The 16,405-nt window shown below is 31.8% G+C and overlaps 1 protein-coding gene across 1 annotated transcript in view; it reads left to right on the top strand.

Moving 5' to 3' along the window:
- Positions 1–4,838: 4,838 nt before the first annotated feature.
- The window catches only part of LOC106467306 (endoplasmin-like), a 20,690-nt gene continuing 9,123 nt past the window's right edge, over positions 4,839–16,405 (top strand). The window contains exons 1-5 of the mRNA XM_022395464.1: positions 4,839–5,008; positions 8,462–8,573; positions 11,844–11,985; positions 12,829–12,945; positions 14,673–14,963. Coding sequence (XP_022251172.1) covers positions 4,966–5,008; positions 8,462–8,573; positions 11,844–11,985; positions 12,829–12,945; positions 14,673–14,963 — 705 coding nt within the window. The 5' untranslated portion in view covers positions 4,839–4,965. The remainder of the gene's footprint in view (positions 5,009–8,461; positions 8,574–11,843; positions 11,986–12,828; positions 12,946–14,672; positions 14,964–16,405) is intronic.

The following is a 16,405-nucleotide window of genomic DNA, read 5'->3' on the forward strand; positions in this document are numbered from 1 at the left end:
GAAAGTGGTTCATAGTAGGGATCGACCATGTGTTCTTTATTATTTTGTATTGTTCTGCCAACCTACTATCAATAGACGCAATGCTCTGTTCTAACAGCGAATCATGGGTTTGCCCTGATGATATGACCCGCCCCTTGTTGACATGTTAGTAGCCTTCAGTCAGATAGATGGTGTGTGTGATAGGGGTGAGAGAAATTTGTACATATTGTTGTGTTTACATTTATTTGCTAGATTTTGAGACTTTGAGATATTTCTGAGACTAGCACTCTTAGATATCTGAGCTTCTACAAATTGCAATTTAAACTAGCCTCCTTATATACATTGTTTTTGTTCAAGAGATTCTTCATACACAGCTTATGACTCTTACACAAAGGGACCAAAGGATCACTGAAGAAAAAGCATAACTAAATAGCTCTCTCTCTCTTTTCTCTCAGGTTGACACACATACAAACACTTATCTAAGTGTCAATTTAAGTGTAACTTTGTTTGTGAATGAATATTGTGATTGTTTCAGTCTATTGCGTGTAAGACTCAGTCGTCCTTGTTATTACTGGATGCTCAACCTCTGGAGTTGTAATTGTCGTGTAGACTGTGAAACTCTTTAAAACAAATGTAACCTCACATTCATGTCTCTATGTGAAGTCTATTCCCACAATGTTCTCTTCAGTAGTCAAAAGTTTGATGGAACTTTGTGACCACTTGCTGTTCACACATATTCATCCTCTTTATTCATCATTGGGAACAATTTCCCATCTTTTATTAACAGATTGAGTGAAAGGGCGGTAAGGCTTCCATTGAATTAATCCATTGATTAACTAATGATTTTATTTTCATGAACGTCTTTTCTCAGTTATGCAGGTGGAATATTCTCAGCTCAACCTTGCTCTTTAAGTCCATTTAATTCCTGTTTTCTAGTGTCTGGATAGATCTTTGCTGTTTTGACTCACCATATCGTCACCTTAGTTTATTTAGCATCTCTTGATCCAAAACATTCTTGACTGCAATGCCTATGTTTTCTAAGTGGGGTTATATAAGCTCTACTATATTTTGTTTGTGTTTTATAACGTAATTAATAGTGGGTTTAACATATGTTTATGCTGTGTAGTCATTGTAATGAAACTAATAAACGATATACGTGCAAATATTGACAAATTAGTAATGGAATTTTATGTTTCTAGTGATGCTGTCTCATTAGTTTTCTAGACTTGATCGACCTTATTAAGACCATTCCTCACGTCTTTATTTTTCAGTCTATTTACCTGTTATAGTGTTTTATCACTCTTGCTGATTTAAAATATCATACCTTACGAAATTATTTGTGCTTCAGAATAAATTTTGATATAATTCCATGTTGAAGGAAACGACAAAATATTTGCCTTATCGGACTACAAGGAGATGGAAATTAAAGTGAAGTGAGAAAATTTTTCAGAGAAAACGATTTATGTTAAGTTTCCATGTTTTTCTCATGTTAAAGGAGAGAATGATATCAGATGTTTCTTGGCTCTTATAAATAGTGGCGATGCCAATAAAAATATATTTTTAAGTTTTATTTCTGAATTAAACCTTTTGAGAGGAAATTTACATTTTTAGATTTTTTATATAATGCTCATTGCGATTGTTCCCAATCTTTCAACATGTACATACTTATGGTAACATAAATACTCGGTGTTCTTTATAGTATCAAATACGCTGATCGGTAAATTACGATTATATTTTTATTTATTGTTACTTTCTTAAAATTTCCCAATATGAGCTGGCATAGTTATAATATCACTGAAACGAAACGCTTTATAAACACAAACCGTCAGTTTCACAAACTACATCCTCTCCTCTTGGGTTGTACTTTCTATCTGTTGTTTTTCTCATTTATCACATTTTATGAATAACTGGAAATGCTTACACTAAATGGAATGTTACTTAACAGGAGATAGAATAGAATAGAAAAACATGAAATGTCTTCTACAACGAATACTTAGATGTCTTTACTTTCCTAAATCACATCATACCTGCTTATTTACAGGTACCTTTACTTTTCTAAACTACATGATATACTTACTATAAGATATCTGTTTAATATCGTATGGTATTATTACTTTCCCGAACTACTTAGTATCATATGAAACCTTTATCTTCCTGAATGAACATACTCTTCAGCAGTAAAACATTCAACTGAAAAATACCAAGTAATATTAAAAAATATTACTTCATCATCAGAAAAGAACAATTATTATAAACCTTATTTTAATCTTGGATTATAGATTTATCTCCATCTAAACTTTGTTTACTTATGAGGCATTATTTAAGAGACGAGATGTGGCTTATTTCAAATCCTCTAAAATATATTTAAAATATTTATGAAGGACATATGAGTAACTTGCAAACAGTTGATTTTGTATCTCATGGCTTCATTTAATTTGCTCTCTCGTGGCTTCATTTACTTTGCTCTCTCATGATTCAGAGATAAGAACTGAGGGCTTATAACCCTAAAACTCGGGTTTGATATCTGCATTGAGCAGAATACAAATATCCCATTGCGTAGCTTTGTGTTTTCCAAAAAACAAACAAACAAATTTATTGAATATCTTTGTTAAGTTTATCATATTCAAACACCAATACAAATATATAAATGAGCTTATCATTTATTAGAAACTTGTATTCATTGTTAATCACAAAGATACATAATGTGCTATTTGTGCTGTGTCCATCACTGGTATAGAAACCTGGATTTTGGTGTTGTAAGCACGTAGACTTATCACTGAACCAGTAGGGTTTATTGGGAAAAAACTATTAAATATAAATTGATTCTAGCCAAGAATACTGTTAGCAAAAACATTGTTACATAATCTGACCTGACGCCATTTTTAATAGTAAGGTGTTAGGTCACTGATGAATTTTTATCAGCTTATATGGAGTTTATATTCAAAAAAATTATAGTTGCTATGCTAGGCGCTCATCACGCGACAAACTCCTTCTGGACCATTATTCTCAATCTGTGGTCTGTAAATTACTGGTTTTTCTGAGGATCCTTTCAGATGGTTCATGTAAATGTTTCGTAATTATGAAATATTTTGTTGTTTTCTTTTAGGCAAAAAGCTACATCATAGGATGTCTGTGCCATACCCACACGGTTGTCGAAACCTAATTTTTAGCGTCATAAGCCATCATACTTATCCCTGAACAACTGAGGGGGGGGTATTGCTAAAGAAAGCCGCAGTATTCTGCATAGATCCCATTGTGGTTCACCGAGATAAAAGAAAATCAGGTGTTTCGCGAATAAACAAATTTGAGATCCAGTGTTCTAGATTATATAACATTAAACTAAACGTCTAAAATAAGAAAACCATAATCTACAATCTGTGCTTGTTTTTATGGGATAACATGCACTTAACTTTAACGTACTAGGTGCACCAGATGCTTAACAATTTTATGCTAAATAAGTAAACCCACAAGTGTTTTACTGTATGTGAGCTGAAGTGAGGTTATAAAACGCCTCACTTTTATTTCGACTAAGCTGTTCTAATAGAACCATCAGCAAAGTTATCTTCATGAGAGACGGCTGATATACTGTTCTCGCATATACATTTGTACCTGTAAAATAAACTTTATAGTGTTTAATACACATAGTGTTCCTCGGATGTAGTAGGCAACTTTTTGAATTTAATTCTTTAATGTCTAGAGGTTTCTTTCTTAGAGAAAATTTTTGGCATTCAAAATTATGACACTTAGCCTCACGGTTTTAAACTATTGTTACTCCTCGCAAGGAAAACTCGTGGGAACTCACACTCGGTTGTCTAGATTGATAGGTTTGAGCTTACCTAGTATGGTGTTATCTTGGTTTTAAAACTCCTCTGCTAAAGGAACGGAAGGGGAAAACTGCAAATAGAAAAACATATATCACGAACACAAAGATCGAGTGGTTGATTATTATCAATGGGTAAAGTCATTGTGCTAATTTCTGTTCAGGTCTAATGAAAAGTACAGAACCAGAGTTCATAATCGCACACAACACAAACTAAGCTCTATATCAGGATCGGACCCTCCAGTGATGGCTTGGCCCGCTGTAGCCCTTCTCACCCTTCCAGTTACTGGGATGAGACGGGATACCATCCCATTTCTTTTTAGGAGGGCCCAAAACCATCCCGTTACCTTGTAGTAGACTTGAAACTGCCCCGATATTTTTAAAGTTGTGTAGAACTACGCCAAATATGTGCGGGAAGATATGACACAAAGCGACAATTAAACAAATTTAGTTTATAAAACCATAAAAAAATTCAGAATGGTTATTTCAGGCTGATAATTTTCCAGCCTAATCTAAAATTATACACCAATTAGGTTCCTTTTTCCTTTCTTTTTCAAATTCAAGGATTTCACAAACTATCCCATCAATTTTGTTTTTCAGTTTCAAAACTTTCACCAACCATCCGCCTTCTTTTTGTCCCCCACTTCATTGGTTATGGAAGTATTAAATTAGCAGTTTTATCAACTGCGAATATATCAACTGCGAATATATTAATATATATTATTAACTCGTAACTAACATATTAAGTTATGGTGACGGTTAATTTAATGAAATAATATATTTTAAACTAAAATGCTTCTCATTTTAATTCAATCGCTTTATTTGTCTTTTGTACTATTCTCTCTCTGTCAAAACAAAAACGAATAACGTCGAAATTTTTAGCGCCCTCTTTCACAGAGCGTTTTTGTGTGATTTTTTTATTGAGAAGTCACATAGTTGTCCAATCATAGAAAGCCAACACAGACATGTGCATTGTTGACTTGCTAAAGTCTGATTGGTGGAATATTCAGCGTGTGTAAACGTCATTGGCTGTTTGTGTTTTAATATAACCTTCTTTCAGACGTTGTTTAATTCACCGATTGAAGAGAACGGGGAGTTGCAGGATTCTTTTTGCCTTAATTTTGTTGATTACGAATATACTAATTTAAGCAATTTGAAAATTAAACATGAAGTGGTTCCTTTTCTTTGTAGGGCTACTTTTAATATCAGGTAAGATTATTTGTTTAATTGAGAAAACTGTGAATGTAGTAAAACTTTGATACTGTCACATTTTTACTTTAGTTTTACTTTCACTTTGAGTGTTTCACTTATTTACGTATTTTGCCGGTACGATTCACACTAAAGAAAAGTTCCTTTTTGTGTTCTACCACCTGATAAATTTTCAAATTCCAACTTGCTGTGTTTAAAGACTTGCGGTTAAAAGGTATATATTAATTAAAATACAAAACACTTGTGTGTGTGTGTACAAACACTGTAGTACTAGTAGCACAATCTATGAAGTATAGTCTTTAAAGTTCAGATAACCATCAAAACAGTTATATGAAGTTATATAAACGTAAGTAGTTTGTTTTACACGTATCCTCCACTTAAAGTTTGTAATTTTATAGTTAGTTTTACTAAAAGTTTTAGCTTCATAGACCTTATTGTTCATACCACTTGCAAGCCTCAGATTAATCACGTTTTAACAATCTTGTTCCTAAAAAAAGTACAAGGCTAAATACTCATTCGCGCAGTTTGTCTTTATTATATTAACAATTTAAAATAAAGGATTAAGCATGATCCTTTTTATTTATTTCATTTTAAGTTAGTTATTAATTTTAATACATTGCTTATTTTTCCATATGACTTTTGTCTTTCTGGTTTTAATGTTCTAGAATACTAAACTTGATTATAGCAATAATTTTTTTTCGCCTTGCCAGATTAAGTTAAAACAAGTTATCAAAGAAATTTCCAACAAATGATCTCTTCAAGTATACTATGAAAAAAGTAAAGTTAATATTCTATTATATTTTAAAGAAATTGATTCTGCTATTGATTTCATGTAAATTTGTTGATTTTTCTAACTGCTGATAGCAAACTAGACAATTTTTAAACTAGAACCTACCCTGTCTTTCCCAAATCTTAAACTTTTGTACTCATTATGTTCTCTACAAATACAGCACAGAGGGCGTTATCCTATCAATTTTTAATAAACTTCAATAAGCTCACCCATTTACTTTTCCTTTCTGAAGAGGAAATTAGAGATCTTAAACTACCATCTTAAGATGACCTGTCCTAGTGACCCTTTGCTAACTCCTTTCCAACAAGTTATTTTTTTGGGGGGTGGGGGGTATAATGATATAACAAATGCACACAATATTCAAAAGTGAGGTGTGATTTGTATAGAGAAAATTACCTATTCTTGCATGTAATCAATGTGTAAGCACACCCTAAAATGCTATCATTAGCTTTACTACTACCAAAAGAGCATTGCTTTAATGGCTTTAGAATTGCATCCATTACTGTGCCATGCTGTTAAGATGCCTATTATTAAATAAACATGTGATTAATTTGATTTCCCAAATATTTATCTAACTTATCAATTGATCATTCACCTCAATATCCTCAACACAGCTAGAAATACCTAAGAAGTTAATACTTTACAACTTGCCCCCCCCAATAGATATCATTGATAAAACACTCCACTTGTAACAGTTTCAGGTTGATTCCATTGATAACTTTTTAATCTTCCCATTGGACCACCTATATTACCTATGTAATTAGTCTTTCAGCATTCCCTACTGGTTTGATTTTCCAAGGTAACCAAGTGCATACCCCCCTTTATTTATCCAGATAAGTAACATCCTTCAAAAGATAGTATTAAGGCATAATGTTTCTTTTGTTATTCTTCACTGAATGGCTTTGTGAAACTTTATCAGACCTTCTAGAGTTTTTCCCAGTACAAATGCAACATTAACTCTCTACAATGTTCCCTTATTTCAACTAGAGCTGTGCCATTTAATTGATTACCTATGAGCAGCAGTTACTTCAGTTTGTCTCGTATACTAACAGATTAATAAAATGTAATTAATGAGTCCTTCGATAAATTGATTTACTATTAATTGCTCAGCTCCAATTTCAACTCTTACAATCACATTCTTATTAATGGTTATATTAAAAAAGAAAAATCTAAAATAGCTCAACCTTACTACTTAACTGTACACAAACCTTATCAATGTGTAAAATTATACTTCTGTGATTACTGCATTGCATCAGTATTTGTTTTTTAACAACCCTGACCTTGTACAATATTTCATTTGTTTAATCAGGTGGTCTACAACAATTTCTCCTCTTCAAACCCAAGACTGTAACTTGTATACAATACTCCACCCTGAATTTGCTGTACCTCCCCATCTCTTCAAGTTTATCAATATTGAATAATTTGTAATATAGAGTTCCAAAATGACTTATCAATGTTCTCCAAATCTAAGTTTTAGTAATTACTATTGCATTCGTCTTCTATTTCATTTTTGAATTATTCCTCATGTTGAATAATAACTAACAGTAATCTTGAATCTATAATGTTTACCTTTTGAATCTGAGGAGCATGTTTTAAAACTTAGTTTATGCCAGAAATAAAGTATTTTCAAAATTTTCATTTCTCTCTATCCTTTCAATTCCCAATTTCCCTCACAACAATGCAAATTTAAAACATCTTTAAATAAGCAGTATCTTGAAATTGAGTTTTGATTTGTTTTATTCCTCCCATCTTCTAATTATTGAAGGAATATACTTGGTATAATCTCTGGCAAGCTCTGATAAGAGTGTGCAGTATTGTGGTGTTTTCAATTTAAACAGTAGCAATAACAAGTCCAAAACATTTATGCTTCTTACTTACAACTTTCATGTGTATCATAAGCACACATGAACAGATACTTAAATGCACATGTGCATCCTCAGCAATGGATGTACTACAACTGAAGTTATGTTAGAGGAAAATAAGACCATGACCCCCCCCCCCCTCAAGTTTTGAAGAAATATAAAGCATTTATTGAATTAACGCCTATATTTTCATTGTTGTTGCCATAATTCTTAAACTACATTTTGTAACAAAATACCTAAACATTTTCTTGTAGTGCAAGTTATGGTTGTTTTATCTATACAACTTTTCTATGCTACAATGAAACGGCCAAGAGGAGCCGAGTCTTATAGTGTTTAACAACTAATTCAAGGCTGGCAGCATACCTAAAGGACCCAGTCAGAATCTAGATTTTAAAAACAATCAATGAAAATAATTTAACTTTGCAGCCATGGGGAGCACACAAGGCTTTCAAGGCTGCAGTTTTCAAGGGCTGATACAAGTTTAATGGTTCTGTGATTAGATTTAAGGATAAAAACAGTTAAAAAGGCATTTCTTTGATGTACAGTGACTTGGTTAAGAAGTGACAGTTTTTCTTGCTTGAGAGGTTTTCTTAGTTTTATGGTTCAAATAATAGTTTAGACATTGTCTGGTATGATATTACAACCCATGTGGTTGCAGCTCGGAAAGAGTGTCTAAAATTCATATAAATTGACTTATCTGTCTTGCTGTTCTCGTTTTGAGAGTAGTAAAAATATTACCAGCCTTCTCATTAACTGCAAGCTGCCACTGTTCTTATACTAATTTTTTTAAATTTTTAATAGGACTTTGCTTGGCTGATGATACCACAACAGAAGAAGAAGCAGAGATTAAGGTTGATCAAGATATAGGGAGTAGTCGAGAAGGTTCAAGAACTGATGATGAAGTGGTGCAAAGGTTTGAAATGAATTTTCTTTTGGTTGTCTTTACTGGTATCATTAAACTAACTTATTAGAAATGCCCATAAACAGTTTTGATTTGATATTCAAAAGTTTTGTATTCTGTATCCTTTATATATAATCTATTTAAAATAAGGCACTATCTTCATTTACATGAAATCTAATGTGTGAAAACCATGAAATGGCTATAGTTCTGTGGAGTAGTTTTTAAAATTTGGTTAAACCTAATGTTAACAGTATGTGTAGCTATCTTACACTAAGGCTTTTATTCATTTGTAGTATAATTTACATGAGACTCAATATTTTACAATATTCAGATAACTATCACAAGTGCATTGGTAACAATTCTGATTCAGAAATTGAAATTCACATTTAAAATGTGGGCTGTCAAACTTTTTCTTGGTATAAAAGATGTTGAATTAGGATTTTCTTCTGGTTACTAAATTTATAAGAATTTATTTTACTCTGTAGTGGTCCCTGCCAAATATTTGTTTATATTCTATGTTAATCACAACAAATATTGCTATAAGTTATTAACTTAGTGTATTCCTTGTTTGTGTCAGGAAGAAGGTAAAGTTTGCAAAAAATAATTAAGCACTTGTTATTGTTTACATGATAAACTACTGTTGTTGTTTTTTGTTCTTATCTCATTGCTGGCCTTAGTTCAGAAGGCTTTATTTCTGCCTCTTGCTGTATTTGATCTTCCCACCAGATCCTGCTGAAATTTGGGACTGAAAAGCCTCGTAACCATATTGCTCATAGATTTGCTTGTATCATTGTGAAACATTCTTATGTTCAGTTTATACAAAGTTTCATAAAGTTTTTTTTTTTTTTCCTCATTTTGTGACATCAACAAAACTGTATACAGGTTACTAATTAAGAGAAGTATGGCATTCAGCAGTATTTGCCAATTTCTTGATGTGACCTCTCAAGACTTGTATTACACATGACTAAGCACATTTAGTTGTAAACTCTGAACCTTAATGACAAAACTGGAAATGTGCAGCTTTTTTAAATTTTAAGGCATTAAAAAGCTAATGTTTGGAATCTTCTCAAACAGCAAGTATGCTGTCTAAATTTTATTTAAGAAGGTCTCTGCGAAATCTTAGTTTTCGTTCACTGATTTTTAGTCTCAAGTCCAAGAATAATTTGAAATCCACTTATTAATCAAACTTGCAACATTGCAAATTGTTATCACACTATGTAGTGATACATGCCTGTCATAATTCTGAGAAGCTCAAGGCTCTGCATTCAAATTCAGATTTCATCCCTCCTATAAAAGTTGAAAAAGTAGACAGTCTTGAATAAAGGTCAGCAATAATATATAATTATTGATATTTAAAAATAGAATTTGCATTTTATTTCTTGGTTGGATCTTAAAGCTTTAGGTAATTAAAAAAAAAATCTGAATTGATAGTTATAGAGCTGTCATTCCTAGTATCACTGAGTCTAATGAAATGAAGGTAAGTAAGTTGTTAAATGGCTTAAAACATCAATATCTGCAGTTTAGGTGTAGAAAGGTGCAATGCCAAAAAGCCCAGTAAGACAATCTTGTAGATGTACATTGAACAAAATTATTGAATTAACTTTAGTTTTGTTAACACATTCATTTCAACACTCCACTTTTCTCTATATGTATAATGGTTTATGGACCTTGGTTATCTAGACATATTATCCAAGAATTATCTATCACTGAAACTTTATTTTTATGATGATAAATAGAAGCATTACTCAGTCAAAAGTGCAAAAAAATTCTTCAAATAGTTTTCTCAAATGCTGTAAGTGAATATTTTGTTCAAAGAGCTACTATAGTTGTTGGTGTAAAAGACTACTTTTTACTCTTCAAACAATGCCCAATTTTTACCCCTCATTTTATACATGGGTTCAAGGAGTTCCAGTAAGAACTCTTCAGTTAATAGTATATTTAACCAAAACTGTTTCTTTTACTCTTGTTTGCCTTCTTGAGTAAGTGCATTAACATCATGCCACGTACTGTCTCACTAACATTGTATCATTTTCCTTGATTCTTCGTAACTAGGAGTTGTCTCGCATGCTTGTTACGATTAGTCAAAATATTTTTGATTTGAAATGTATTGATCTCATCTGTCATACTAAAATAATGCTAATATTTCTGTAATGTACACTAATTTTGTAAACATGTTTTTATAGTAGATCACTATCTTAAGGTTTAGTTATATTTTGTAATAGAAAAGGTGTTCAAACGTAAGCTGTTTGTGACTTAAATTATGCAACATAGCATTTAATATCAAAACAAACTTTTGGTTGTTTTAATTACCGAAGAGCACAGGTTAGCACAGTTTATAAATAACTTCTAGGAATTTTATTTTACAAAAGTAACATCCTAGACTTGCTTGACAATAGAAGTTGTTTTATACACCAAACCTCGAAGAAATATACATGAATTGCTCCAAAAATCCAGGGTCGTCTTAGACACTGGGAAATGCAGTAATTTGCTCCCAAACTATATTTTGGATAAAAGTAAAGCAAATTAGAATGAAAATAGGTGGAAAAGTAAAAACATTGTGATTTGTCATATGTTAATCATTACAAACTGTTAGATTTAAATTGCCTCACCTCCTTAATACTTAACTAATTAGGGAAGCATTGTATTGCTAAAATGATTAGTTTTTGTCTTTATTATACCTGGGGACCAAAATTAGCTTCACTCAATGTACTAATTAGGGAAGCATTGTATTGCTAAAATGATTAGTTTTTGTCTTTATACCTGGGGACCAAAATTAACTTCACTCAATGTTCTTATCCCTGTTTTACACCTCTTCAATCTGACATTTACAGATGTGGAATTTCTTTTTTTATCAAAAGTAGAACTAGTCCTCTGTATTCTTAGAAAATTTGTATTGATTTACCAGGTATGTATCCTTAACGAATGAACTATTGAAATTGCAGTTGACTTGTTTGAATTATACAGTTGCCCAGTCGTGCTTTCCCATCATAAATCAAGAGGTTAAGATCTAAACTTCTAAAACCCATAATTTGAAATCTAAATTTATACCCAATTTGGTATTTGGTGTACTATTGCTACACAATTTCCTTGCAGATCTAATTTCACACCTTGTATATAAACTTAAACATTAGGATGAACTCCATACTTTATATCGGCACAGAAAAAATGAATAAATAAATTGAACCATTTGTTATGTTAACATTTGGTAAGGTAATACTTGTGTTTGAGCAACAATTTAGTTAGTAACTTACTAATGTCAATTTTTTTTTTTTCTTTCTCCAGGGAAGAAGAAGCCATTAAGTTAGATGGCTTAAATGTTGCTCAGGTGAAAGAATTGAGAGAAAAAGCTGAAAAGTTTGTGTTTCAGGCCGAAGTGAATAGAATGATGAAATTGATCATAAATTCATTATATAGAAATAAAGAGGTAAGCTTTTACTTTGCTTAACTATACCTGAGGCTGAAAAACTATTTACTTTTTAACTCCTGACAATGAATAAAAGTATAGAACAAACTGATATGGGTGTTTTTAAGTTTCAAAATGTTATTTATTTTAGAGTAAAAAAAAAATCTTAAATGTATTTCTAGTTACAGGAGTGTGGTAATTAATTTATTGATGCATATGGACCACATACTAAAGCAGTTTAGTGCAAGAGGTACCCAAAGAGTGAAATTTAGAAATAATTTGTCTAATCTTTAGCTGCAATACAGGTTACCCTTGAGCACACAGTAACTGAGTTTAATATTACTTCTCAGCCTACAATTTTTTTTTTTCACTTCAATTTGTAAAGATTTCTTCCTGCATATGTAGATAAAATACTTTATGTAATTACACTTAGTAAAGGATAACTTTCTTGTGATAAATTAGGGGTAAGCATTACTTTGAAACTCGTGCATGCTAAGTGAAACTATCAGGTAACATCTACTGGGTGTAAGAAAGGTAAATCTGCTCTTGTGGAAACATTTAAGTATATGTACATTTTAGTCTTAAATTTTTTTTTTAAACCAGATCTGAAACATATAAATTGTTTCATTTACAATCCACTAAAAAATGTCAAGTTTTGTTTTGCTTGGTACAGTAGATGTTAAGCTAGTGTAAGATCATAAGTTTACTTGAATTGTAAATTAATTTAATTAATGTAGTATTCAAGATTCATCTCTTGTGGTATAAATATGAAGCTGTTTTTAGCTACTATAACTTGGTAAAATAAACTGTTTATCAATTAATATTGTTTGTTTATTTGACTCCCCTACTTTCTTACATTTTCAGATTTTCTTGAGAGAGTTGATTTCTAATGCTTCGGATGCTCTTGACAAAATAAGATTGCTTTCTCTCACAGAAAATGAGGCATTAAGTGCAACAGAAGAATTGTCTATCAAAATAAAGGTATGTTGATGGTGCTTAAATCTAAACATGTCTAACTTCATAAATTGCTCTTTCTTAGTTTATAAGAGACTTAATGGCGCAGTGGAAAATCTCAAGATGTAATACTTAAAACCAAGTTTTTGATATCCATAGTGAGCACAGCACAGATAGCAAAGTGTGTAGTTTTGTACTTAACAAGAGGCAATGGTTAGATTAGTTCATATTTAGCATTTTCTATGTACAAGTGTATCTTCCTTTGGAACCATGACCTTTTTACAGGAAAATTTATACAACTATACCATAAATCTTAAATTAATTTACATATTTTGGTTTGAAGAACCTACTTTGATTTCCGTTTTTATAAATTTTATTTCTATTAAGATTTTTGATTTTATAAGATAATTTAACGTAGGAACTGAGACAGTACTTCACTTTATATTTAGTTATTTAGGCTTTATCTTGGCTATAAATACTCAAAATATTGAGTTTAAAAAAAAAAACATTTGTTTTTTAAATCTTAGTTCAAAAATGATCATAAAGGTTTCTTATGCAGCAATAATAATGTTATTCTGTTATTACTGGTTTCTTTACAATTTTTAGTAATGTTAAAATATCAGAAAACTTGTACATTGCCATACAGTTGTAAACTGTGTGACCGACATACAAGATACATTTTAGATTTACTTGTACTTTCTAATTGTCAATGAACCAATCACAAATACTGTAAATAGAAAAAAGTGAGCAGGCATTCCATCCATCTTTAAATAAAAACTACAAAAATTTATTAAATCAACAAGAAACACTAGGTGTTTTAACTTTGCACTTATGACTTGAAAAATAATTCCCACAGCACTAATCTTATATACAGACTGTTTTCAGTTAATACCCAAAATTTACTCAAAGTCTGTAGCAAAATATACATGAAAGTTGTTTACCTGGCCAATCAGATCATTCATTTCTACTGTATTCTCCACTTCACCGACTTTCTGAAGAAATTCAGACGTTCCAGATTTTGCAATAGTTCCCAAGTTATTCACAAGGTCTTCATGAGTCATTCCAATCCCAGTGTCAGTCACATGCAAGACATTATTTTCCTTATCACTCTGATGGGAAGAAATTGTAGGAGAAAGGATACATTTTAAACAAAACTTTAATACTGCAATTCAATACTCCCACTTTTACCCTTTTTGGGTTCTAATTCATAATAGCTAAATCTTGTACATAACACCAACTGAACAACTATACATAATTAGAAAAATAAAGCATTACATATTAGGATGAATGTAAAAATTCCTTTCAACATCAACAGTCTTAACTTTTTAATGTGTTAATATGAAAGTAAGCTTTTGTTTCTTTATTTTGGTTACGTTACTCAAATTGTTTTGGGAAGTTTCAAGTCATGCAGATTTGTTAAAGTCATTAAAAAAAAAAACATGGGGCATATTTGGGGGTGGGGGTATTGGTTATTGGAAAGCACTAAACCATTTCCTTTTGGGAAGAGTAATATCTAGAAGCAATGCATCTACCTATATTTTTAGCATGCTATTATAACACTCTAGAAATTAAAATTAAGGAATTTCTATTTTATAGTTGAATGTATACTTCGTTTATTACTTGCCGCAAATATAATTACTAGAGCTTCTACTTTTGTAAGTTTTATACAACTGTTTTTCAGTATAACAAATACTTACATTCATGTGTAAATATGTCAAATTATGTAGCTATTTTAAGCATTGTACTACAGCAAGCTAAATTTTTCTTTTCAGTTTGGTGTTGGTTTCTATTCGGCCTTCCTTGTGGCAGATAGAGTTGTGGTGACATCCAAACATAATGACGACAAGCAGTACATTTGGGAATCTGATTCTGGATCATTTTCAATTGTTGAAGACCCACGAGGAGACACCCTGAAAAGAGGCACCACAGTCAGTCTCTACCTAAAGGAAGAAGCTAGAGATTTCCTAGAAGAAGATACCTTGAAACAACTGATTAAGAAATACAGTCAGTTCATAAATTTCAACATATATTTATGGACTAGTAAGGTAAATCAGATTTCCATGAATTATTTTTGCACATCATGCATCATAATCCTTTGCACAACCTGTTATTTCTCATGAAACGAAACTTGTCCCAAAAAATCATTTGCTACTGTGCGACATATATATTGAATAATTAGTTATTTAACATTGTAATGTTTTCAGAAAATTTTGTTTCAACTTTGTTATTAAATCTATAATAACAAAGCAAAGAAATATTTGTGATATAGAATATGCAAATACTAAGCTTTTTGAGTAAAGATATTAATATCATATGAAAAGACTTGAATTGGTCCGAAGTATAAGGTGAATGTTGAATTTTATATACATCCAATTACATGGAACATTGTAATCGTACATCAAGGCTTTCATTTTTAATTGGATTTATTCCTAAAACATTTTTTTTTATCAGTGTTTTTTGAAATTCCAGTCCCTGCATTTAACAATGAATTGTATGGGTTTTGTTAAATTCGATATTAGGCTGGTACTAATGTGTTAAAATCCATGTATTAGGTCATCAAAAAATTAATGTCTCATTTTTGAACACTTTCATTAACCACCCCCCAAAAAAAACCCTGCATTGTGTATAATATTTAAATGAACCCCCTAAATGTCATGTTGGTGTAGCCTATATAATGTGTAAACTTTAGTGCCTTATAGTGATGGCACCCTATGAGACAAGCATATGGCATGTAATGCTGGTTGAATGCAAAAAGGGAAGCGATGCTTTTGTAGCCACAAATAATATCAAAAGTTTATAATGCTTTGAACATTTGTTAGTGTTGACTATGGTTCAGCAAATTTCGTTCAGGTGACTTTAGCCTTAAAGACTGTGATGGCAGGGGCTGACATGTTTCAATTGATGTAGTGAAGACTCTTGTTGATTCTAACCCAATGCAACACACTCATGAAATGGCCCTGAAATTTCATGTTTCTCATGAAACAATACTTAAACATCTGAGTAATATGGTAAACTCCATAAAGGTGTTTGGGTGCCTCACGAACTCTCCAATGATCATTGTTTCCAATGTGTGAAGGTTGCTTCATCTCTTCTGGCACGTAATGCGCATAAACCATTTTTGGACAGAATTGTCACCGGTGATGATGATAATAATAATAAATAAAATATAAAAAAACAATGGCTCGATCCTAGACAAACCACTTCTGACCCCCAAAACCTGGACTCCATCCACAGAAAGTGATGCTTTGCATTTGATGGGACATAGGTGTAATTCATTTTGAAATCCTCAATCCACAGTAAACCTGTCAGTGGAGAGATCTATAGTCAGCAAATGGAACGTTTAAATCAAGACTTTCATCAGAAATGTCCTTCCCTCATCAATCGGAAAGGTGTTCTTCTTCTTGACGACATTGCATGTCCACATGTGGCACGTTTGACACAACACAAGATTATGGAGTTGGGGCTGGGAAGTTCTCCCCCACCCACC

This window comes from Limulus polyphemus, unplaced genomic scaffold (genome assembly GCF_000517525.1).
Source record: "Limulus polyphemus unplaced genomic scaffold, Limulus_polyphemus-2.1.2 Scaffold2562, whole genome shotgun sequence".
NCBI lineage: Eukaryota > Metazoa > Arthropoda > Merostomata > Xiphosura > Limulidae > Limulus > Limulus polyphemus.